At 35.1% G+C, this 24,863-nt stretch overlaps 1 protein-coding gene across 1 annotated transcript; it reads right to left on the reverse strand.

Annotated features, from left to right (window-relative positions):
• Positions 1-12,875: 12,875 nt before the first annotated feature.
• Positions 12,876-16,352, reverse strand: LOC113228961. The gene is made up of 2 exons (XM_026462405.1): positions 16,303-16,352; positions 12,876-15,052 (listed from the first exon to the last, which is right to left on the reverse strand). Exons 1-2 carry the CDS (start codon positions 16,321-16,323, stop codon positions 14,162-14,164), a joined length of 912 nt encoding a protein of 303 aa, XP_026318190.1. The 5' UTR covers positions 16,324-16,352; the 3' UTR covers positions 12,876-14,161.
• Positions 16,353-24,863: the final 8,511 nt, after the last annotated feature.

A 24,863-nucleotide genomic window follows, 5' to 3' on the forward strand; every position in this document is an offset into this window, starting at 1 on the left:
CTATTTTATGTTTGTCTGCCGTGTTTTTACACTCATTTACCGCATATTTCGGCATTTTTAGCTAAAATTCTTGAGCTGTTCGCGGTGCAAGTTGACCTTGAGCACGGACGGCTCGCCCGCTCGTGTAGGCCCTTTGGGAGCGCTTCAATTTAGACTAGGTTTCTATGCGTTGTTATTCTAAGGCCAAATATAAACTAACGCCTTTGAAAGAACTTATGAGATTCTTACTAAATTTTTCCCAAAAAATGGAAGAAAAAAACAATGGAAATGCCTTCAGCCTCGATTACCTACTATTAGAACCGACGTTGCCAAAACTCTCACATTCTTAATTTGAAAGACTACAAAATCCTGATATTGATTGGTCGTAGTTTCAAATTAAAAAAAAATCGTATTGTTAATATAATTTAGAATAGAATAGAATAGAATAGAATACGTTTATTTGCCAGAATACAGTAATTACAAAGGTCTTAAGTAAAATTAGGTACATTGTATTCAACCTGCAAGCAGATGTGCAAATATTAATGGAAGTCAATGTTTCTTAAGTCGCTAAAGTTTCTAATTAATATAATGAATTTGTAAATTCTAAGTATTCTTTATTACTATAGAAGCAATGTGTCAACAGCCATTTTGTCAATTTTAATTTAAAAGTACCTATGTCCTTGTAACAATTTAATTTCGTTTGGTAATTTATTGTAAATAATTATACACATGTTGAAGCGGTTATTCTTATAAATTACTTTATGGCAACGAGGTTGGTGTAAGAGATTCAAACTTTAGCCTGTCGACAGATAGTTGAAGGTTCAATACCTGCACTACCTTTGCAAGTTACAACGTTATGATGTTATATTGAAATGTCAATCAATGTGTTGCCATCTAGCGGTTAATTGTTGAACGACGACAAATTGGAGTTATTAATGTAGTTCTCCAAAAAAGGCGAACATATTGCAGAAGTCTAAGCTTTATTTTCGTTTCTTGTAACAAAAAAAAATGAAATGAAATGAAGATTATTTGACTTGGGACACTGGCTTTATTTCAGAATTTATTTTCTTACAAACGAAAGCTGTTTGAAAAACGATATCGTATATTACACGTATTCTATTTAGCTCAATTGATAAATCATTGGTATATGTAACGTACCTATTGAATACAGTGGTTTTCTTCTAACATTTCGAGGTAAGTTTGTGTAACTTGAACATTTTTAAAAATCGTGTTTCCACACCGTACTATATACATTTTATACATTTTTTTGCAAAGTGATTGATTCAAAACTTTCACAGTTATGCGCAATCAACAAAAGCCATTTGAGGTTGTATAGACTCTTCATATGAAACCAGCAACTAAAACCGACATTTCCAGTATACGTCATTAGCGTGGGTTCGCTTATTGGATATTTGCTTGCCCAGTGTAACGACGCGTTGTCTTATTACCAGTTATCCTGTCAAAGGAATATTTTATTATATTATTTTTCCCCATTGATTTTACTGAGTTGAAAAACCGACAACACTATATATATATAATAGTTGTTGCCATGCCGTACACATAATACCAACAGTTATTACCCGACATCAAAATAGGTTCTGAATTCGACTGTGTTTGTTTTTGTAGTATGTTACCATTTACGCGATAACTAACGGCACGTGTGAACCGATTTTGATAAATAAATAAAATACTTTAACTTAGGCCTAGTTTACAAATCAGGATTATTTTTAGAAATAATTAGAAACTCCTTTTAAGTAAATATATACTAAGAGTCCCGCTCTTCCACATTCACAATACAGGAATATCTAGTGTAATTGATTTTACTTAACAGTGATTTAAGGTTGGGTGTTTATAGTAAATGTGTGTGCGAGCGTGCGTGTGTGTGTGTGCGCGTGTGTAGTAGATTAACAAAGTACAAAATTATCGTTTTGGAGAACAGATCGATTCCACGGATTATACAGTTACATTAACAAAATTATTCAGTTTAGTCATAGTTTAATAATTGTAGCCATTTTATTAGAGCGTTTTTACAGTCGTAATAATTCATTGGATAAGTTTGTAATATTACAGTACAGTTTTCTTGCAAAAGTTGTATTTCTCTGTTGGGAAGGAACGACTATATAGTTTCTTCTTTTACTTAAAACTTTGCTTACCGACCACGTGCAATATGTATAATTTCCTTAACGAAAGAATGTTGCTAAATCTGTAAAGCTCTGATGTGGGAAATTTATACAGTTTAAAGTACGTCACTTTTAACAACGCTCTCTGAATCCTTTCTAGTTCCAAAAATTTAGTCTTTAAAGTATGATGTTTATTAAGTTTGATGATTTTGTTTTTGTTGGGAAAAGGATACATCAGTGGCCCCATACAAATTTGAAGAAAATATTCCTCCTCTAAGGGTGGCAAACTAGGGGATGAATGACTTTTGAAGTAAGTTTTTTAGTACTCTGTACTGAGGTTATTTATCAATTGAACTTGAAAATATAATGTGATATATGAGATGTCACTTTGACCATTACTACAGTAATGGTCAAAGTGATGAAATAAACTACAGTTTATTTACATTGTTTTAAATAATAATGAACAGATTAAGGCGTTACTTTGCGGAAGTCCATGTTAATAAAAATGGAAATAAATTAATTTGGCAATACAAAGCCCAAGTTCTTTGAGTACAAGAAAATTAATTTATTTCCATTTTTTTTTACATTTTTAATCCCAAATACCAATGATTTTACTATACTAGACTTGTGGCACTGCACTATGAGCAGCGCACGTCCCTATTGTCAACATGATTTTCTACGATGAGTGCGATCACTTTTTTATTATTTCTGTCCAATCCAGGGCTTCTATTTTTTCAACGTCTCTTGGCAATCGTCGGATTTCCGTATGCACACGAATATTAATTTCCATGCCCATTAATTACTAGATTTCAAATCTATAATAATTTTAATTTTGAACGTCGTACTTTACGGTTATTTTGTTTTGATTTTCATGTGAACTATGTAGAGCTGTAAAACTATTTTCCTATTTTTAATAACATTTACTCCATGTCAATAAGCAAGTTAACAAAAGTATAAAGTAAATAAAGTATGCTTCTTTTATAATAACTACAAATGAATATTTCTCCAGTTAGGAAATGAAACTATTTTTCCGGATTTAAATCGCGTATACTTGTTTTTTCAGAATGAACTCTAATGAAAAATCCCAAACAGACATAAGACTGCAGTACTAATTAATATGTTTTAGTTTATTCTAATTTCTATTAATAATTAATAATAAATTAAACTTAATAAAAATTCATTCAATAAAATAATTTGTAAAACTTAATAGAGCGTAAATTGGAATGTTTTCTTTGTAAAATTAAAAATAAGCAATTTGATTAATAACTATTGTAACTATAGTGAAAAAATAGGGTGGTTTACATCAATATTAGACATAACTGGTTGAAGACTGTACCACCTCAGTCAACCGTGACCATGGGACCTGTAAAGGGCCCGAAACGTCGGTTTGTTTGAAAAAACAAATATACGCGATTTAAATCCGGAAAAATAGTTTCATTTCCTATGTGTAACAATCGCGAAAACCTAAGAACTAGATATTTCTCCAGTTATTAATCAATAGTGCACCTGGAACAAAACCTTTTTTTTCCCAGTATGAACGATGATTATACTTTCTCTTTTCGAAATTGGTTTCTTTACACTTTTTTGTTTTGTCTGTCCAAGATTTCTCGTTTATGTGCGATGTGTGCACATATTATTCGTCCTTGAAGACAATATTTTTGCCCTCAATTTCTGAAATTCTCGGAGATACTTGAATCTTCTATATCAGCCCTATTGATTTCTGTTTTATTTATATCAAAAACCCATAGATTTCAAAATTTTTCTTAATCTCTCCAGACAGCCTGTAAATTATGGCCTCAACCAACTTCGCTTTTAAAGTTCTCTAAAAAGGTAGTTCCTTAAAGCGTAAATGAAAATCATAAATCATGTTACGTATGACACAACACTCAAAATCGTCGAAATTTGAACGAAATATTAATAAAATAAATATTCTGTCGTACCTTTTTAGGAGAATCAAAAGGAACTGATTTATCTTTTTTTACCGTATTCTTCTTTACTATTCCGATTGAACCTCCACAAGCTACAGTTACACGTTTTTGGACTTATTGAAAATAACCATTGTTGTCTTTCTTGAACGTATCAGCTTCTTGTAAAAAATACAAGCACACGCTGTAAATTAGCTGTCGTGGCTGTGACTTTAGCGGCTTTCCTCCCATTGTATAATAAATAATAAAAAATGTAATAGCAACTCTATACTTCCAAGTCAACTGAATGCTTCCGGTCTGTACCAAAGGCCGACTGAATAAAAAAAAACCAACGACAGGCGAAACACGACGTTCGCCGAGACACACTGATAAAATAGAAGCACCGTATTTTAAACTAAGTGGGAAGTTTAACAATTGAATATTCTAACACATTTATTTTACTTAGTCTGTCACAGCACTATAATCATTAATCAAAACGGATACTTACAATTGCACACATTTTTAAAAAGAACGTATTCTAAATTAAATAAAGGTTCAGCCTTTTTTCTGGATACAACAAATTCAAGTCATCATCTGTTAGTCGATGTCAGTACAATACGGGACCTAGAGCTAACATTAGATATCCATTTGAATATGCGTGGTCACATAATAAAAACTTTCAAAACAGCTAACAGAGGGCTAGGGTTTATTATAAAGACAGCGTCTCAATTCCGAGACCCGAAAGTGCTGTGTTACTTTATAATGCGTACGTTTGATCCAAGCTTGAGTATAATGCTTTGGTGTGCGATCCTCCAGAAACACAATACGCATTAAGAATTAGAGAGTGCAACGCAAATTTGATCGGTATCTTACTTATTTTCTTACCTCTCACTATTTGTTTCTGCGATGGTCGGTCTTGGCTTCTTACCCACTACTGCCTACTCATATACGATAAAGTAGATAAACCCTTACGATCTCGAAAGACTGGGTCGAATTTTAAGCCCGGTGGGCCCGAACAGACGGCGTGTGTGCAACCTTTTTGCTGATGTATTCGCGGACAATTTCTCTCAACTCATAGCTGCAATAGCACGCTAACTTGAACCAGACTTTTACAAAGGAAATGGAAACTTATCCTTCTACCTTAACGTTCCTTTTAAAAGTGCAAAATCTTTTCATTTAAATCTGTATTAGATTCCAAACATTTCGCCACCGACTTAGATATATCACGTAATTAGGCGAGTTTATTATAATCACAGTCGGTTGCCGCGATGGACTATCGCGCTAGTTTTCCGATTGAAAATTGCACGATGGAACACATTTCCATGCCCTTTTTATTTCGACTGGCTATTATATCAATCCATACTCGGTTTAACGGCTTGTTATCGAGCTTGCAACTTTAAGGGCTGTTCGTATGGAAATTGAATGTTTACTAAATCAAGAAGACGAAGAAACGTGCTAGAAACGCACAGATAAAAAGCTATCCAATTGTATATGAAAGGTTTAAACAAAACAAAACAGATGTATGCAAAAAAAAGCGGAGGGAAAGATTTTGAAGTTCCATGAATCGTGCAAGTTCCAAAAAAATTATCACTTTAGAAGCTACAGATTGCGTTCAATTTTTTTTTTTAAATAGATACGGAAATACTTTGTGTGATTGAAAAAAGCTGCACAGCCAAACTGAAAACTGATTTTATTTAATAGTGACATTTGTAATTTGACAAATAAGGTAACATTTGTTTACGTTGTTACGTTCCATTTTTATATAAATTTTAGCTTTTTTAAAGCTTAATTTAATGGTTAGTCGTATTAGTAAATGTTTATGTACATAATTGTACGTTTTTATTGCCTTTTTAATAATATATTAAACAAAAACTATGCCTTTTGTTAAATTATCCTGATTTCGGTGGTAGCTGATTTCGGTGGATCTGTTAAGATTCTAGTTGCCCAATTAACGGAATCTTATGTAAGTTTGAGTTATTTTTCCTTCCCGCTTAATATTTTTCCAGAAATTAAGAAAAATAATTCGATCACCGAAGTCAGAGAACTTAGCCCCTCTTGAAGAAATGCCCTTATGTGGATTAGATGAGAAAACCAGCTGGTGTTTCATAGTTTTTGAACTAACCCTTATTTTGTTCACTAAAAAGTTAACGATTTTTCAGGTTTTCATGATGAATGATGATGAGTGATAGACTATCATTTTGCGAAAATAGGGTATCTTACAGGTAAATCATATTTGTAAACCATTTGTGTGATCAGAGTGGAATAAAACTTCACGCGTGTCTTAGTCCTTTCAGATCGCGCGATCGGAGTCGATAAAAATAAACGTTAAACTCATTGACTTAAAATTATATGGATGTCGGGTCCGCGCTAAAAAGTGTCCGAACTTTAGGGCGTTAAAATCGTATACAGAGCGTCATTCACGCTCTAGTCTACGTTTGTTCGACTGACAGCGAAGCAAGCAAAATTAGACAGTACTGCGATGACATTACAATTTAAATTCAACGTTTTAGCCTTTTCATATTCCTTGACATGTCACTACGTTTAAATATAGGTTGGCTTGGTACATTTTTTTCGTGGTTTTTGTATTAGACCCGTCGTTCATTTATTTGTAAGTCAATGGTTCTACTAGTAGGTGCAACACTAAATATATGGGTGCAACTGATATCGCGATCAGTGTATACATATTGAAGGGCACACACCCTGCACTCTCTATAGAGCATCAAAAATATTCGGTATTCCTTGGCCAACTCTTAGAGATTTTCAACAGTTCATCGTCCAAACACGATAAAAATAAAAATAAAACTTGTATAATTTCGTGATTTATTACGAGGCTGTATCACGATGATATGATGTATCACGGGCTTAAAGTGACTGTCACATAATTGCCCTATTAAAACAGTAAATTGTTTTGATAATTAAGTATTAATTGTAGAAATATCCGTCGAAAATAATATTTGTATTCTATAATAGTATTAACAACAATTTTCTTGTAGAGTCGAAGCTACAAAATCTCGGCCATCGCAGGAAAGTAGCCAGCTTGTCGGTTTTCTGTCGAATACATTTCGGGCAGTGTGCGCAGGAACTTTTCAATTTAGTGCCACCCTCACCGTTTATCCTTCGGTCGACTAGAAGATCCGCAACACTCCATTCTTATGTCATTGATATTCGCACCATTGACTTACAAATAAATGGACGACGGGTCTAATACAAAAACCACGAAAAAAATGTCCCAAGTCAACCTATTCGAAATTTAAATTGTTATGTCATCGCAGTATCGCGCTGTCCGTAGAACAAATGAAGACTAAAGCGGAGTGTCGCGCTCTGTATACGATTTTAGCGCCTTACAAGTGCGGACACTTTTTAGCGCGGACCCGACGTCCATATAATTGTAAGTCAATGATTCGCACTAAGCGCTTTGCTTCCTCCTTTCTGATGCGTACGGCAAAGGAATGGAATGCTCTACCGGCATCTGTATTACCCGAAAAGTACAATTTGGGGCTATTCAAGGCTAGAGTGAATAGGTATTTTTTTTAGGAAAACGCGTCCCTTAGTCGCTTAACATCAGTTGAGATTGTGGCCAAGAGTGTGTCTGTTATATATTAAAAGAATTACAGCTTCAATAATTAAAAGACAAATTAACTTCCTTCAAACTTTCGGATTTTTTTTCCAAATAATCAGTTGTTTAGGAAATCAAACTATTTTTCCGGATTTAAATCGGGTATATTTGTTTTCTCAAACAAACCGACGTTTCGCATAGTGAAAAAATAGGGTGGTTTGCATTAATATTAGACATAACTGGTAGACGACTGTACCACCTCAGTCAACCGTGACCATGGGACCTGTAAAGGGCCCGAAACGTCGGTTTGTTTGAAAAAACAAATATACGCGATTTAAATCCGGAAAATAGATTCATTTCCTATGTGTAACAATCGCGAAAATCTAAGAATGAGTTGTTTATCACGAAGTTAGATGGGACGATATTAAAGGTACCGTTTTGACCTTTGCCTTCTTCCTCGCAATTGTAAGCTCATATGCAGGTCACCAGACAGTTGCTCGCTTACAACCGCAAATGGTGCCATTACACATACCTATGGCATACTCAAATAAAAGTTAGACAAGATATTGCGTAGCGATTTTACCTGGAGTTTGTTGTTGCGAATGTAGACAAGCCAATCATAGGTGCTTATTTCCTAGCTGACTATGGCTTCTTTATCAGGAAACTTGTTAATATCGTAATAACTTTGACAATAGCTGGATAGCTCAAACACTGCGACCAAATGAGGATTAAACCCAAGAAAGCATTTTATAGGCCACGTCGTTTAGCTCTCGATCGGCTTAAACTTGCAAAAGAACAATTGGAAGAGATGGTTCGTGAAGGCGTAGCAAGTTGTTCGGATTCATCGTGGGCGTCGGCGCTTCACGAATGAAGCACCGACGCCTACGCGGCACCAAAGTGCCGAAGAGAAGAATGTACCTATATTATGTAGTACCTAACTAATGAAATGCTGTCACGTTGGATTTTTACTATAATTCATTCTCGCCGCGTTGCGAAATCAAGACGAATTTATTCTTATAATCACTAACGATATCAAAACTTACAGCCTTACTAATAAGAAACAACTAAACATCTCTTTAATCAATATTTAGTTCAGCATTATTTCAGATTTTAAGCACTATTCAACTTCCTATTACATATAAAAAAAAGGTAAACACTTATTAGTTAAGCAATGTTTAATAAAGAAATAATTACCATGGCAACATTAGAAGGTTAAACCATTAAATATAGCTAATAGAAAGCCAAAAAACAGAAAAAAAAATACTGTCAGATGGCTGTGATTTGACATTTAGAGCGAAAATCTAAAAATTGAATCAAAGACAAATACTAACAAACTCATTGTCTATTATTATCTATTACAAATTTCTTTGGAAAAACGATATCGTTTCGACGAATTCATGTATAACTAACTGGGGCAGTGGATCGTATTGTTTCTTGTTCTCCGTCTAAAGTACCGCAAATCTGCTTTATCACGCCGAATATTTTCCATTTTTTCACAATTCAAAATAAAAATCTTCTCACAGGAAAATCAAAACAAATCTGCTAAACTCAATGACGTTTTCAAATTTCTAATTTTGCTAACAGCTGATTAATGTCAGCCATCTTGTTACTTAGCGAGTTAAACAAGGTTCCTAAGGTGATTAATTAGACAGCTATATAACAAATTAATCATTATATTTAGCACTAATTAATGTTTATAGGTAAGAACTTTTTTAAAACATTGTTTAAAGCGTTATTTATAGTTAAATACTGTCTATAAATAAGGCTATTAGTCTATAACATTTATGATCGTATAAAAATCGCTGGTGCTAAAATTTTTCTCTGTGGTCACCTCAACGTTTCCACTCACGCCGTATTCGCACCATACTGTCTCTAGCGATGATGTTCATAAAGTGCGTAGGCGCATCGCACGCGGCGCTCTCTATCAGTACAGGCATGTAACCATTACATTACGCACTTAGAACCCGGAAAAGACTCGCCTGAATGAAAGTTCTGATGGCAATGGAAAAGTCGCCTCCGCAAAAAGGTAGTCGAACGGTCACATTAGTATGTTGTTATTTTCAACGTTGGAATACCTACTTATCTCTATATACACACTAGCACACAATTACGCGTCCTACACTTGCGCAATCGTGTGCAGGCTTTTGTTTACTTATACATACACATCTTCTTTATTCGTCTTTACTGTATAGATGTCTTACGAAGTTTGCTTAAAATGTCTTGACGACGCGCCTGGGAAGTCCGTCGCTTGCTTCACAAATACACACAGTTCATATCTCATCTTCGGCCCGCCAATTCGCATCCAGCCATTGTTACATCACTGCGGATGATCTCTATAACAATAGTAATTAATAATGTAACACACAAAATCACTCATTACTTCGCCTCACACTAGGGAATTACCTGCACGGTAGAGTAATAGAACAATGAATTTAAATAAACACCGAGCCCAGAACTAATTTAAAAATAATCGTTTCCCAAATTGATCGCCCTCATCTGAGGCTAACAGTGCAAGCCACCGGGGCCACCAAGATCGTCATGTAAGATCGTCGGTCATTAAGTGACATTACCCACGTTCTACTCCAAAAAACAAACAAAACTTGTAACATGACAAAATCGATAATGAAGGGACTCTCTACATAAATTTGTCTTATTTATAGTAAAATGGGTAACATAATTGACTTCATCTTTTTTTTTTTTTTTTTTTTACTATACCAAGAGAGGGGGCGAACAAGTCCTGCGCCTGGTGGTAAGCGATACGCCTATCCATAGCTATTGCAGTGCCACTCAAAGCTTTAAATCGCAAAGGTCTTAGAGGTACTGCCACTGCTCCCGTCACCCTGAGACAAAGTCAACAAGTCCCGTGTGCCTGTAATTTCACCAGTACACCTACCCTTCTAAACCGGAACACAGTAATGCTAACATTACTGCTTGGCAGCAGAAATAGGCAAGGTGGCAGTAGTACCCTGGACGAACTCTTCCCAAGGAGCTCTACTGCTACTAGAATGTTATTGTATGTCCTTACGAAACAAATCCGAAGAAAAATTTAGGATCATGTGGAAAAGGAAAAAAAATAAAAGAAACAGGGAGGCATAACGAGAACCTTGTAGCAATGTGATGGTTGCCTACAAACACATTAGGGAAACAAGCAAAAAGCACAATACTAATGCAATATCTGTACGTGTAATATTATAATTGCATGTAATCTAACATAGATAAGAAAACAATGTAAAATTCTTTTTACGATCCTAACCTTGGCAGACATTAATAGCTATTTTTGTTTAAATTATTAAATTGTAATTTGTACCTACCATTGTTCTGGTCTGTTTGTTGACTAAGGTTCTTTACTAGACATTCGAATACACGTGTCTATCCCTATTGAAAAGGCACACTTTCCATAAGCATGTTATAGTCAACACAAAACAGACTTTACCTACAAAAGTTTAACTTATTGATTTATGATAAAACCCAAAGTGTAATGCCCACGATACCAGTCCTATATTAAAGTTTCGTCGTCCACAGCGCTCGCTTCAAATCCTTCTGGATACAATTTAAATATTAATGTTAACTTTGTACACAGACAAAAACGCTTTTTGTTCAGTTACCTATTTTTTAATTGATCCCGTCTTGTTATCCAATGGTTATTCTACGCCGATTTCTATGATACTATGTTTGTCATTAATTGAACCTACGCGAGTGAAAGCGCGCGCGTAATAGGTCATAAAGAGCATCTAGATTTGAAACGGCGCGCGCGCAGACAGGCATTTGTCAAAGTCAAAATCGTGCTTCACTAAAAGCTTGTGTAGGTATATACACACTTCCTATTGTATATATAAAACATGTAATATGTTATAAATATATGTTTTCTACGTAACTTTTACTAGCTGGGTAATGGGTTGCTTCGGTAACGTACATTTTCTTCACACATACCCCAGATGAGCAAGTGCCGGCTTGCATTTCATCATATTTACGTAAGGTGTTTTTCTATAAATTACTGACCCTCCATTACTTACCCGACGACGGCGCAGCGCCACGCAAAACAATGCGTAGGAGCGCACACGGGCAATTAACTGAGAAATTTACACTTTGGCACGGTTTAACAATTGAGTAATTATTGATTTCGTAAAACTCTAAATGGTTTAATGACCTTAATAATTAATTGAGGCTGTGATAAGAATTAAAATTAAGAATAACATAATTCTCACCATTATTGCTCGTAAGGGAAAAGGTAAACTAAAGTGTAAACTTTAAAGTGTAAACTAGATGGTGAAGCCGGTGTACGGTCAAACCAAAAATGGTTTTTGTTACACCGTTAGCAGCACAAATTTTTGTATATTTTCTGTATCTATTTCTTAATAAATAAATAAATAAATAAAATAGCTTCTCTCATTCGAGTCGGCGCTTTCGTACTAGCTCGTATAATTACTATACTACCTCTATACAATGTCAAATCATCCTTCATTCATCCTCATTACAGTGAAAGTGTTGAATCTATCATTTTGGAAAAAATATATACCTAGTAACACTGATTACTATATGAAAACACGAACTTACAAGAAATCCGTTGTATTCAATAGGTACTCTATTATGTACCAATGACTTTTTTTTATATCAACTGACCTAAACAGAACACGTATACTGTACGACATACATTTTTCAAATAGCTTTAGTTTCGTTTGTAAAAAAATAAATTAAAATGAAGAGTATGGGAAAATTTTGAATAGAAAGTGAGGTAGTATGGATTCTTCAGGGCATCCTGAGTTTGACACGTGTATTAACTTTCACTCAGGACTATTTTTGGCGTAATTAGGGAATTGTAGTATCAATAACTCTCGTTAACGATGAATGAAAATGTCGTTATGAAACCTATAAACGTATAAAGTCAACCAGCACGGGAGACGGAGGTGAACAGTGACCGACAGTGATTGATGATGGTAACATTTACACAATCAAAAAAATGCTGTTAAAACAAACCTATACTAAAATTTATTTGTATTTGCGTTAAAATCTTTAAAAAATTATGAACAGTCTCATGGTAATAATGATTTTGTGACTTTACTGTTCTATGTAGTACCTTCGCTCGTTGGTCGTCGGCATTCATTAGTTTTTTATTCCTTTTACAAATACTGTCTCCAATTACGTACTTTTCAATAAATAAAATGGAGATTTTAGGGTAAAGGTAAATGGAAAAGGGGTAAATTTAATAATATAAAAAAAATGGTAACCATTTTTTGAGATATCATAAAAAAAATAACCCAGTTTTAGAATACTCAAATTGTTTAATAATATTTCAGGTATGCATCTTAAGTTGAACACGTTAACTCATTTTAACTGTTTTGAAAAGAAAGTCTTTTATATTTAAAACCTAGCCGCGTTTTAAATGGTGGACGGGAGAATTATAAACAAAACTTTATTCGTTTCTTAATTTGTGTATTGGTAGAGCTTAGAAGTAAATAAAAACATATAAAAACAATTGCATTTTTATAACGATATTTGAACTTCTGTAAATGATTAATTATCGAATCGTTCTTTACGAACGTCGTGCGGACTGTACTTTTATTTTGTAAACTGTTTTAATGTCAGAGGTGTACAATTAAATAATAAGGTTCAACAATTAACCTTTAAGAAGTCCGTGTCTATATTTTGAGACTCACAAATATTTTTTGACCAAAACCAAATTACTGTGATCTATTCTTAAATGCATCACTGTAATAAGTTCAAAATTATGATTCTGGAACGCGGATAAAAAATATTTCGGAGTTTTGAGACCCTCTATTTAACGATATAAAATTATTCTAGAATTTTCATAGAAAATATAAAATAAAGAATACAATTTTAAGTAGAATGCCGATGGTATTGCTTTTGTTAATAGAGCGGCTTATGAAAGAAATGCGTAAATCGGTTCTCACAAACAGGCTTACCATTTTTATTTAAACTGTGTAGTATCACATGCACATACACATAAGAATACACAAGGAAATTTCTTTCTTTAACATTCGAAAATAATTTTATACTTTTGCAAAACAACGAGTTTTGCAAAAGTACGTCTTCAAAAATACTAAACAAGCGAATATACTAAGGTCACACAAATCAAACCACAAAATATAAAGGTAAACATTGTAACAAAACTTAAGCGCTTGAATTGTTGGATTGTACGCCTTACGGCCATTGTATCGCGTTTCACGAGATCTGCTCTCAATGGCCAAAGATTGCGACCTCACAGTTAGGAAGTGAACAAGATTACGTTTCAAGTAGTAACAAGTTCCCATGTTTCGTAATTCTACTCTTTATACAAAATTGTACCTTTTTATTAATTTCCCAAGGCGCAAGGCGAAACCAAAAACTTTTTCACTCTTTAAATTTTGTTCCAACATTCACAACTTGCAGAGAAAGCATTCCCCTCCGCGTACGCCACCGAACCGATTAGAGAATTAATACTTACCGAATCGGCAAACTAGCTTCATGAGTATTATTCTTATATTCGTATTATATTTACAAAAAAATCGATAATCTTGGTATAAAATGGTAACAATTAGTTAACAAATGACTATGTTATTTACTTTTCTCTATATACAAAAATATGTCGTGATTTGTACCTAATTTCAATCCCATCCATGATGGTCGTCGTGAATCTCGACCCAGACTTTTTGCCAGACCGGTTTCCACACTTTCTTCCAAGCTGGAACTTCGATTTCTTTCCAGACTGGCACCTGGATTTGCTTCCATTTCTCTACCCAGATCTTTTTCTGTACAGGTACCCACACTTCTTTTTTGATTGTCTTCCAGATTTGGACTTTTTCTTCTACCCATTCCTCCTTCTTTTCAGTGACCCAAGCTTGTTTTTTCTCGGTTTTCCAGATCTGTTTCCACTCTTCCTTCCATTCAAGTTTTTTCTCGGTTACCCACTCCTGTTTTTCCACGTTCTTCCAGACTTTTTTCCATACTGGCTTCCAGATCATTTTTTTCCTCCAGAGGTCGTGACTGGTGTATTCCCAACCATGGTCGTCCTTGCCGAGATATTTCTCTCCGGGCACACCTTCCTTCACCCACGCGGGGACGTAACTCTGTTTCCACTCTGGTACCTGTACATGTTTAGTCACTGGGACTTGAATTTCCTTCCATACTGGTTTCCATACTTTTTTCGAAGCTGGGACTTGAACTTCCTTCCAAATTGGCACTTGTACTTCCTTCCAAATAGGCTTTTTTACTATTTTCCAGGCGGGGACTTGTTCTTCTTTCCACTGTTGTACTTTTTCAGTTTTCCACGCCGGAACCTTTTCCTTCTTCCATTCCGTTTTCCAGATGAGCTTCTTTTCAGTTTTCCAGATTTGTTTCCATTCCTCTTTCCAGATGAGTTTTTTTTTCCAGACTCCTTTTGGTGGTGGAGAGTGCCAGCCTCCTGGCGAACGTTTCTCACGGGCTACCTCTTCGGTTTCAGCTCCGTCTTTAATAGGCACCGCTAGCACCGCGGCAAACGCTAGCGCCACACATATCTGCAACACACAAACGACCAAACAATTTAACAAAAAAAAAACAAAAGAAATCTGTTACTTGATACTTAATAATTACATTACTACTATTGTGAATCTTTAAATTACACATCTATCTATTCGAATGCCAATGGCCAATGACAGAGAAAGTAAAAAAATAGACACTGGGTCTGTACCGAACATAGATCACATGTTCGGTACAGACCCAGTGTGCGAGGATGCAAGTTGCCATTTACATTTTCCTACTTATTGTACGAAACTTGTTCGTGCATAGGTTATAGTGATTATTGTGACCATAGGTTATAGGTTATAGTGATGATTGTAAAAGATGATTGTGACCCTCCCTACCTACCCAATCAAAACTAATGTAAAAAGATATGAGCCAGTTCGACTGCCATATATATGTGATGTCTAATATACTTATTTATTATTTCTTATTATACATATGCTTTTAATTTTGCATTAAAATTTATTAATACGTTATTTGTTATAATTGCATGCACGATGATTCAAATCATCACGCCTTTGTCTACTTAAATACTTTTCATCATATATACGGAGTTGCCGTCTCTAAACGCAATTTAAGAAAGCGCGCTTTTTGTCTCACATGATAAACAATGACGATGCTGTCCAGGCAACTTACACACTACACTCTTTAGAAAAATATCTTTAGTTAAATAGTTATTGTCTATTTTATTTGAATACAACTCGACATTTGACGCTTGTCGCAATTTCTTTTGAACTAGTTTAGGAAGCGGGCGAAGCGCGCGCGCATTTTGGTTATTTCAAAAGCACGCAACGTGTGATTAATTAGGAGGACTTGGTTGTTTTATAATTAAAGATTTTTAGTTTCAAGTTTTGTTGATAAAATTTTATATTAGGCAGAGAGTATGATTGTTTTATGATCTAAATCAAAACAAAGTTTTCTTGATCTACTTTATCAAATGCAAGATATATTTCACAATATCATAGTATTGCGTTTTTTATATTATTATAATAATTTATGAACTGCTTTATACTGTTCTTTAGACTTTGGTTAAAAGAATTTAAATAATACGCAATATTCTAATTGGACATTTAACATACAAAATTTTCAATTTCGTATTAATCATTAAATTGTGTTTATTATTAATTTTTTTTTAAAGATGTAATCAATTTCCCAGGACAATTTTTTGAATCCAGAAAATCCTTCACTCATCACTTTCCACTTATCACTACACTGTTTTAATTCACACACTGAAAGTAAAACCCACCGTGACCGTCAGCGACGTCATGCTTGGAGCGATGTCCGCAGCAGCGACTGCTTACAAGCTCGACAACAGCGTATTTATCAACGAACCCCTCTCTTTGCGAGCGGCGACGACCGACGAGATGCCTTCAAAATGTGTTTTTCCGTTCACGTAGCAGGGGGTAGATTGGTCTTATTTTTTGGATTCCGCGTTAGATATACGCGACATTTATGGTTTTTCGTTTTAAAGGTTAAAGAAAAAAGTATATATGTACTTACTTCATTTCTTTGAAAGCATGCTCGGAATTAAAAATTGAAAGAAGGACGAAAAGTAGATAGAATAATTATTGGTCAATGAAAGAGATTTTCAAAGGCAATCTACCAACCAAACTAAAAACCAAAACAAATGAAATATATCTATTCCCATGCCTAACTTACGCTTGTCAGACATGTCCTTTAATTGAGCAGAGCTTAGAACGAGTTAAAATATGTCAGAGAGATTTAGAAATAAGCTATTGTGGCCACAAATTAAAAGATAAAATAAAAAACAACATAACAGGGAAGAAGATGCTGTAAAAAGAATTCCTCAGTTAAAGTGGAAATGGGCCAGTAACATCCAAAAAGCTAGTGAGAGATGGTCCAAAACCGTTACGAATTGGTCCTTGTATTGGGTACTTGGAAAGCGTAAACCAGGAAGGCCACACAAAAGATGGTGTGATGACATCGTAAGAGCAGCAGGCAAAGTGGAAGGAGCTGGAGGAGACTTTCACGGAAAAAGCGGTCCTTATATAGAACAGTGACAAAATAAATGCCTATACACATTGACTAACAAATAAATGGACGACGGGTCTAATACAAAAACCACGAAAAAAATGTCCCAAGTCGACCTATTTAAACGTAGTGACATGTAAAGGAATATGAAAAAGCTAAAACGTTGAATTTAAATTGTAATGTCATCGCAGTACTGTCTAATTTTGCTTGCTTCGCTGTCAGTACAACAAACGAAGACTAAAGCGTGAATGACGCTCTGTATACGATTTTAACGCCCTATATGTTCGAACACTTTTTAGCGCGGACCCGACGTCCATATAATTGTAAGTCAATGCCTATACAAATTATATTTTGGCTATGTACTACATCATTAAAAATAAAATAAATAAAATATGTACCATAGTATAGGGCTAGTATTTCATTTTTATTGTTATTTAAAATAGCAGTAGAGCTCCTTATGAAAGAGTTGGTCCATGGAAGTCCTGCCACCTTACCTATTTCTGCCGCCAAGCAGTAATGTCAGCATTACTGTGTGCCGGTTTTGAAGGGTAAGGGTGCTGGTGTAATTACAGGTGCATGGGACTTGTCGACTTATGTCTCAGGGTGACGGGCGCAGTGGCAGTGCCCCTCAGATCTTTGCGATTTAAAGCTCTGAGTGGCACTGCAACTGTCATGGACAGGCGTGTAGCTTACCATCAGACGCACGACTTGTTCGTTCCGTCACTTGACATATAAAAAAAAGCATTTGTTATTATTATTATTATATATATTTTAGACCCTCGCCTGTCGCAAGGCCTAAAAGATTAATTTTGAATTTTTAAATGGGAGAGGTTGTATCCTAGCATTGGCACAGACTCAGTTTCAAGACCCGCTGAACAATTATTATTGTTATTATGTTCCGGTCATGTTTCAACTGGCAATCGTACCCATACAAAGAAACAAACAAAAACAATATTGTTTGTAACGATTGTAAATCCAGTAATAGCCAAGTTGAAGTCAGTACGGAGTTGGGACTGAGCACGGAGTTATCGCTGACTTTTTTAGGGTCGTATTCTAGAACTCTACTCAATGCTCAAGTCAGGATTGCACTGGAAACACAAGCACTGGAAATACGACCCTAAAGGCAGGGACTTGAGTATGATTTCGAATGCTTTAAACCATACTCAAATCCTGACTTGAGCATTGAGTAGAGTTCTAGAATACGACCCTTAGAATCATGCGCAGTAAAAGTTTATTAATTTAAATTATGAAAAATCAGCAAGACAAAAAGCAAAGTTTATTTTTTCCGTAGTGCTTAATATTGATTGAATACAATTATTTCGCTTTATCACTGACGCCGGCGCCGGATGATCTCATCAACATTCATGTATAAAAGACAGTACGGTTTTAACAGAAGTAGGATGATTGCCGTTGTGTCATATTATTAACAGGACAATGGCAAAATCCCATCTAAATTTTTGTTGACATAATTTGTATGCGTCTGTTTATGAAAAATATGTGAAAATATAGAGCAGAAATTCCCAAACAAATTGTATTTTGGGTTTACTATTCTGAGAAGTCTGGAATTCAAGATATTTCAGTTCGTAGTTTTGGAGGTTATGTGTTACGTAATTGAATGAAATATGAAAATAAACAACAGAAGCCTTAAACAGAGTTAATAGAAGCTGAATGGTCGTGGTTTATGACGTAACGGAAGTTCAGAGGAAATTATTTTTTATACTGGTATGTCAAAAGGCATGAAGTTAAGCCATAACAAAATACTGAGTTTTTTATTAATAATTTTAGCTTGGATACAAGTCCTTTGAGCCATGTCTTCGGTTAATTATGTTTCTGCAAATATGGCCGCCACAAAGAGGATAGGCAATTTGAGGCGGCATGCTTGGATTGACTCGGAATTCCTTAGAGGGTATTTTAGTTCGAGATTCGTATAATTTCGCGTTTTAATCTTCGATTAAGGCACAATAGCACTATCCTATTCAACTTTAAACTAGATTTCACAAAATAATTGAAATAGGAAATGAAACTATTTTTCCGGATTTAAATCGCGTATATTTGTTTTTTCAAACAAACCGACGTTTCGGGCCCTTTACAGGTCCCATGGTCACGGTTGACTGGGGTGGTACAGTCTTCAACCACTTATGTCTAATATTGATGCAAACCACCTTATTTTTCACTATAGTTACAATACTTAGAATAATAACGCATAGAATGATAGTTTCATATCAAACGAACTGTCACAAGTGAGGCAAAAATCAAATTCATGTAGGCTAGTTTTAGTAGTAGGTTAATTTTCGGTTTTAGTGAATATTTATATAAAAATACAAGTTGAAACGCGTTACTTCCTTGTGGAATGTGATGTTAGTATCTATTTTGTTTGTCTGACGTATTTTTACACATTTCGCATTTCGTCATTTTTAGCTAAAATTCTTGACCTGTTCGTGGTGCAAATTGACCTTGAGCACTGACGGCCCGCTCGCTCGTGTAGGCCCATTGGGCGCGCTTCAATTTGCCTCACTTAGCGTGTGCGGACTAGGTTTCTATGCGTTATTATCCTAAGTTACAATAGTTATTAATTAAATACCTTATTTTTAATTTTACAAAGAAAACATTCCAATTTACGCTACATTAAGTTTTACAAATTATTTTATTGAATGAATTTTTATTAAACCTAAGAACTCTATAAAATAATTGAAAGTCAAAATAAAAACGACACATTTAACTCCAAAGGGCCCAGAGCGAATAAAAAAAACTGAGTTAATTAATATAACAATTTTTTTTGTTTTTTGTGAAACGTGCCATCTATCCCTGGTTTCGGGATTTTTTTTGTCAGTTTTCTCGCGTGGCATTTTGGAGAAAGAACTATCTATTTTATTTTTGGTAATGAAGTAGTTAATCTCTTATTACAAATCTGTCGAATCAGAACATTTGATGTTACGTGAACTAACTTAATGTGAACCGTATCCACTGAATTTCTTTTTTTGCCGGACAGATGTCGCAAAACGGTAACAAACCAAGTAACTGACAGTTGTAGATATCACTCCGGTTATATACTACTTAGTCATTATAGTTTCTTTTAAATAGGTATGATTTTATTTCTAGACTTAAATAGGCTGCTATTATAATTTGAAAACCTAATTAATTTATTTTATTCAAACTTGTAATCAAGACATTTGAAGACGCTAACGAATTATTTTAACTATGATTTTGTCATTGTTGTTTGATTTTTAAAAATACTACATGAGCGCCTATACTCGAAAATCCACAAAAATATTATATAAATATCATTGACTTACAAATAAAAGGACGACGGGTCTAATACAAAAACTACGAAAAAAATGTCCCAAGTCAACCTATTTAGACGTAGTGACATGTAAAGGAATATGAAAAAGCTTAAACGTTGAATTTAAATTGTAATGCCATCGCAGTACTGTCTAATTTTGCTTGCTTCGCTGTCAGTGGAACAAACGAAGACTAAAGCGTGAATGACGCTCTCTATACGATTTTAACGCCCTATAAGTTCGAACACTTTTTAGCGCGGACCCGACGTCCATATATTAATTAATTGTAAGTCAATGATAAATATACACATTTTGTAATGCCTCATTAACTAGAGTAGACTCTATTAAAGATTTAGAGGTAACTTTTAATAGTAAATTATTGTTTGATCAGCATATTGTGAAAAATTCAAAAAGAGTCTCTTTTTTGTGAAAAGAATGTCGTCGGAATTTAAAGTATCAAAACTTTTGAAATACTTTTTTGTTCTTATGTACGTAGCCATATTGAATACGCCTCTCAGGTGTAGAATCCTCATTATGATGTGTATTCTGCACAAATAGGATGTATCCAAAAGAGATGTTTACGTTACCTGCAATATCGAGCCGGTATATTTTTGCCAGACTGAGACTAGGTGTCGGAAATTTCACTTTCTGCCATTATACAAACGGAGAAAAGGCTGATTAGACTTACCTAACTAACATAGCAAACGGCACTGTCGATTGCCTTGAATTCTGAGCAAATAACGCACAAGCATGGTTGCACGTTCCTATGGTTTGGAAAAATTATAGGCAAAATGCATTTTTGAATAGAGCATCTCGCTCGTTTAACTCCTTAGTAAATAAACATAGTGTGATATGTCTTTCTTTTCAAATATGTTACCTACTTACATTGACTTACAATTATATGGACGTCGGGTCCGCGCTAAAAAGTGTCCGAACTTATAGGGCGTTAAAATCGTATACAGAGCGTCATTCACGCTCTAGTCTTCGTTTGTTCGACTGACAGCGAAGCAAGCAAAATTAGACAGTACTGCGATGACATTACAATTTAAATTCAACGTTTTAGCTTTTTCATATTCCTTTACATGTCACTACGTTTAAATAGGTTGACTTGGGGCATTTTTTTCGTGGTTTTTGTATTAGACCCGTCGTCCATTTATTTTTAAGTCAATGCCTACTTATAAAAAAGTTATGTTACCTTACCTACTTCTGCCGCCAAGAAGTAAGGGTCGAAACACAAAACTGCGATGCGACGACGCGACGTTTATAACGATTAAATGAATAAAATTGGGTCCCCGCGGCAAGTTGCTCAAGATACTGGCAGCGTTCCCCCTTTCTATGGCTATGCTGATACACTGGCAAGGTAGCTGCCGGCCCTTGGGTTTTTGTACAGATGAAGGGCACCGGGACCCCACGGACTAAGTGTTTCGACTCGAAAGACTGTAAATATGTAGTCGTAGCCGAAGTCCTGGTACTTTTTTCCGCCAGCTCAGCTACGGAGTCACCGCTCTTGCTGGTGTGTTAAAGATGGAATGGGGCAAGTATGTGTCTTCAATTTTGGAATATGCCTTTTGCAATGAAAATACTTTTAATGTAAGTTTTAAATTTAGGAAATGATAATCTTAATATATGCTCCGGAATCTTATTGTAAAAACGTAAACAGTTCCCCATAAAAGAATCGTTTACCTTGGTTAAACGAAATCGTGGTACCATGAGTTTGGGCTCTAGTTCTAAGGATAATATTATGGATATCGTCTTTCTTAATGAAATTATGTATGTAAATGTGCATGAAATGTGCCATATGTAGCATAATATATTTAAAAGTTATCTTTAGTAGCAGTAGAGCTCCTTGTGAAAGAGTTAGTCCAGGGAAGTACTGCCACCTTACCTATTTCTGCCACCAAGCACTAATGTCAGTATTACTGTGTTTCGGTTTCGAAGGGCAAGGTGCTGGTGAAATTATAGGCACATGAGACTTGTCAACTTATGTCTGACGGGCACAGTGGCAGTGCCCCTCAGATCTTTGCAATTTAAAGCTCTGAGTGGCACTGCAATTAAACATTAGAGGTATACTAAAGAATATTCGACCAGTGTTGAAACATGGGTGCTAAAAAGAGAGATTTCACTAATTACAGTTAGCCCAAGGGCATTAGAAAGGAAACTAGTGGGAATTATCCTCAAAGATTGCAAATGTGTGGTGGAGACAGGAAAGCAGAGTCGCGGTAAGGCGGTCCTCCAATGGAGACCTTGGAGAGAAAACCGCCCCAGAGAGAGAAAGACTACAGATGCGTTTGAAGGATGACGTAAAGAAAGTGGCAGGATTGGATGCAGGTGGCACAGAAGCGATAGAAGTGGCAGAAACTGAAGAAGGCCTACAACGATATGTTTGAGAAGGGCTAGAATGGTCAAGAAAATAAAAACAATTGGCGCTAAAACAATACTACAGTTCTTTAGTTATGTATATTGGCCTTGATTTCAACTTGTGTGAACGCATGAAATAAATTATTGGACAAATTCAAATACTAGTAATTATAATAATACTGTATACAATTACTCGGTATTATAAAAAAAAGTCCCTTTCCCTATGCCCTAAAGATGGAAACACGAAGACCAACCGGACACTAAATTAGTACAGTATGCACTAGTTCTTGTAACAAATGACTAAAGATAACTGACTCCGAGCGATTGCAGCGCTGGTCTGCCACGCAGACGTTCGTTCCCGGACGGGCAATAGTTATTTGTTATGCAAAGCTGCGAAGTTTGACCCGATTGCTTGTATTGACACCTGAGCAAGCGAAGGAGGCTAAGATTGAATCACGAGCGAAGTGAGTAGGTCAAAAAGTTGATTCTTGAGCGTAGCGAGGGTTTCAAGCCACGAGACGCAAAACAATTTTGCTACCGAGCGCACCTCACTATAACAAGGAAAATGGTCGATGAAAGAACAGTTGAACCTAATAACATCATTTTTTTTTATTAAACGAAAAACTACCTCATCCTCAACGACACACTTTTAGACCACGCAATAGATTGCTTCTGCCACGATCTCGGCTACACATACACAGCTCAAGTCCCCACTCGATGTCGGTGAGGATATTCAATGAGCTCCCGCCCATTAATAAAAGCGAGGAAAAATATTCACTGTTTCTAAATAAATTAAAATTACATCTTGTTAATAAATGCTATTACAATTGAAACGAATACTTTGATGACAAATAAAAATAATAACATTATAATAAATAAAGTTTAATTATATACTGTAGGGTTATGCTACTGTAGTAGCACTACAGTATCATGACTTTATAGTATACAATTATATATCTATAATTATAATCTAATTAAATTCAAACTTTCAAGTGACATAATTCTACTCATAACATGACGTATTTCTTTATTATTATATGACATTTTTTTTATACTATTATTTGATAAATCACAATTTTAATTAATAATTGAAACCTCGGCCTACCTCTGCTGTTATTGTTATCCCTAATAAAGGGCTCATATGTGTAGCATTACTTTAAATTTAAGACATGTTTACCATATGAATGCAATAAATATATTGAGTATTGAGTATTGAGTATTAACATTATCTTCGGATGCGTTCTGAATTTACACCTCATTAATTTTATTCTTGCTTGTACTTTTATTTTGTGTGATTTAGTGACTGTTGAAATGACTTTAGTTCTTCGACGAATTAAAATAATTTAATAAACACAATTAGTTTTCATAGTCAATTTAATGTCAACAATAATAAGAATAAAATATACCAACGGACTTATATTACATAAATAAGTAATTTACGACAAATCGCGTAGGTGAACGTGCTATTATCTTTTTTTTTCATCGAAAGATAAAGTTAGGTGCACCACAGTCCATCGTTAACTTCGAATTTAGAAAACCTTTTCTAATGAAAAAGAAAGCCTTTCTGAGCTAGTGAGGTGAAAAAATATTTCTATAACCTTCATTTCTCTCGAGAGTTTACCTTTCATTAGTGGTTGTTCATATGTGTATCATGGCACCCGCTGGCATGGCTGTGAGTGTGTAAAAAAATAGATATTAATTTAAAGGAAGGATGAATAACTAAGAAAAACAAAAGAAATAAGCAATTTTAAACATTACTATCGTAACGTCTTAGCCTTATCATTACTAGCAAAGTAGGAAGTTCCCACACACCTCCGACTTTCAATGTCGTTTCTTTGTACAATTGCTTGGAAAGTTGAAAGAAACCGGGAGCATGGCAAACGTGGTGAATAAAATTGCAAGTCCAAGAGGAGTCCTATCTTAATAAACGGTTTTGGTTTGACCATTTTTACAAGCAATCAGAGGTAATGACTCTAAGGGTCGTATTCTAGAACTCTACTCAATGCTCAAGTCAGGATTTGAGTATGGTTTAAAGCACTCGAAATCATACTTAAGTCCCTGCCATTATGGTCGTATTTCCAATCCCTAAGAGTCGTATTCCAGAACTCTACTCAATGCTCAAGTCAGGATTGCACTGGCAACAGAAGCACTGGAACTGCGACCCTAATGGCAGGGACTT

Source organism: Hyposmocoma kahamanoa, unplaced genomic scaffold, assembly GCF_003589595.1.
Source record: "Hyposmocoma kahamanoa isolate Upper Pololo Valley unplaced genomic scaffold, ASM358959v1 263, whole genome shotgun sequence".
Taxonomy (NCBI): Eukaryota; Metazoa; Arthropoda; class Insecta; order Lepidoptera; family Cosmopterigidae; genus Hyposmocoma; species Hyposmocoma kahamanoa.

Coding starts and splice junctions, on each gene's coding strand:
- LOC113228961 (XM_026462405.1), bottom strand. CDS start 16,323: ATGACGTCGCTGACGGTCACG. Junction 15,053..16,302: donor TGACGTCGCTGACGGTCACG/GTGGGTTTTACT, acceptor TGTGTGTTGCAG/ATATGTGTGGCGCTAGCGTT.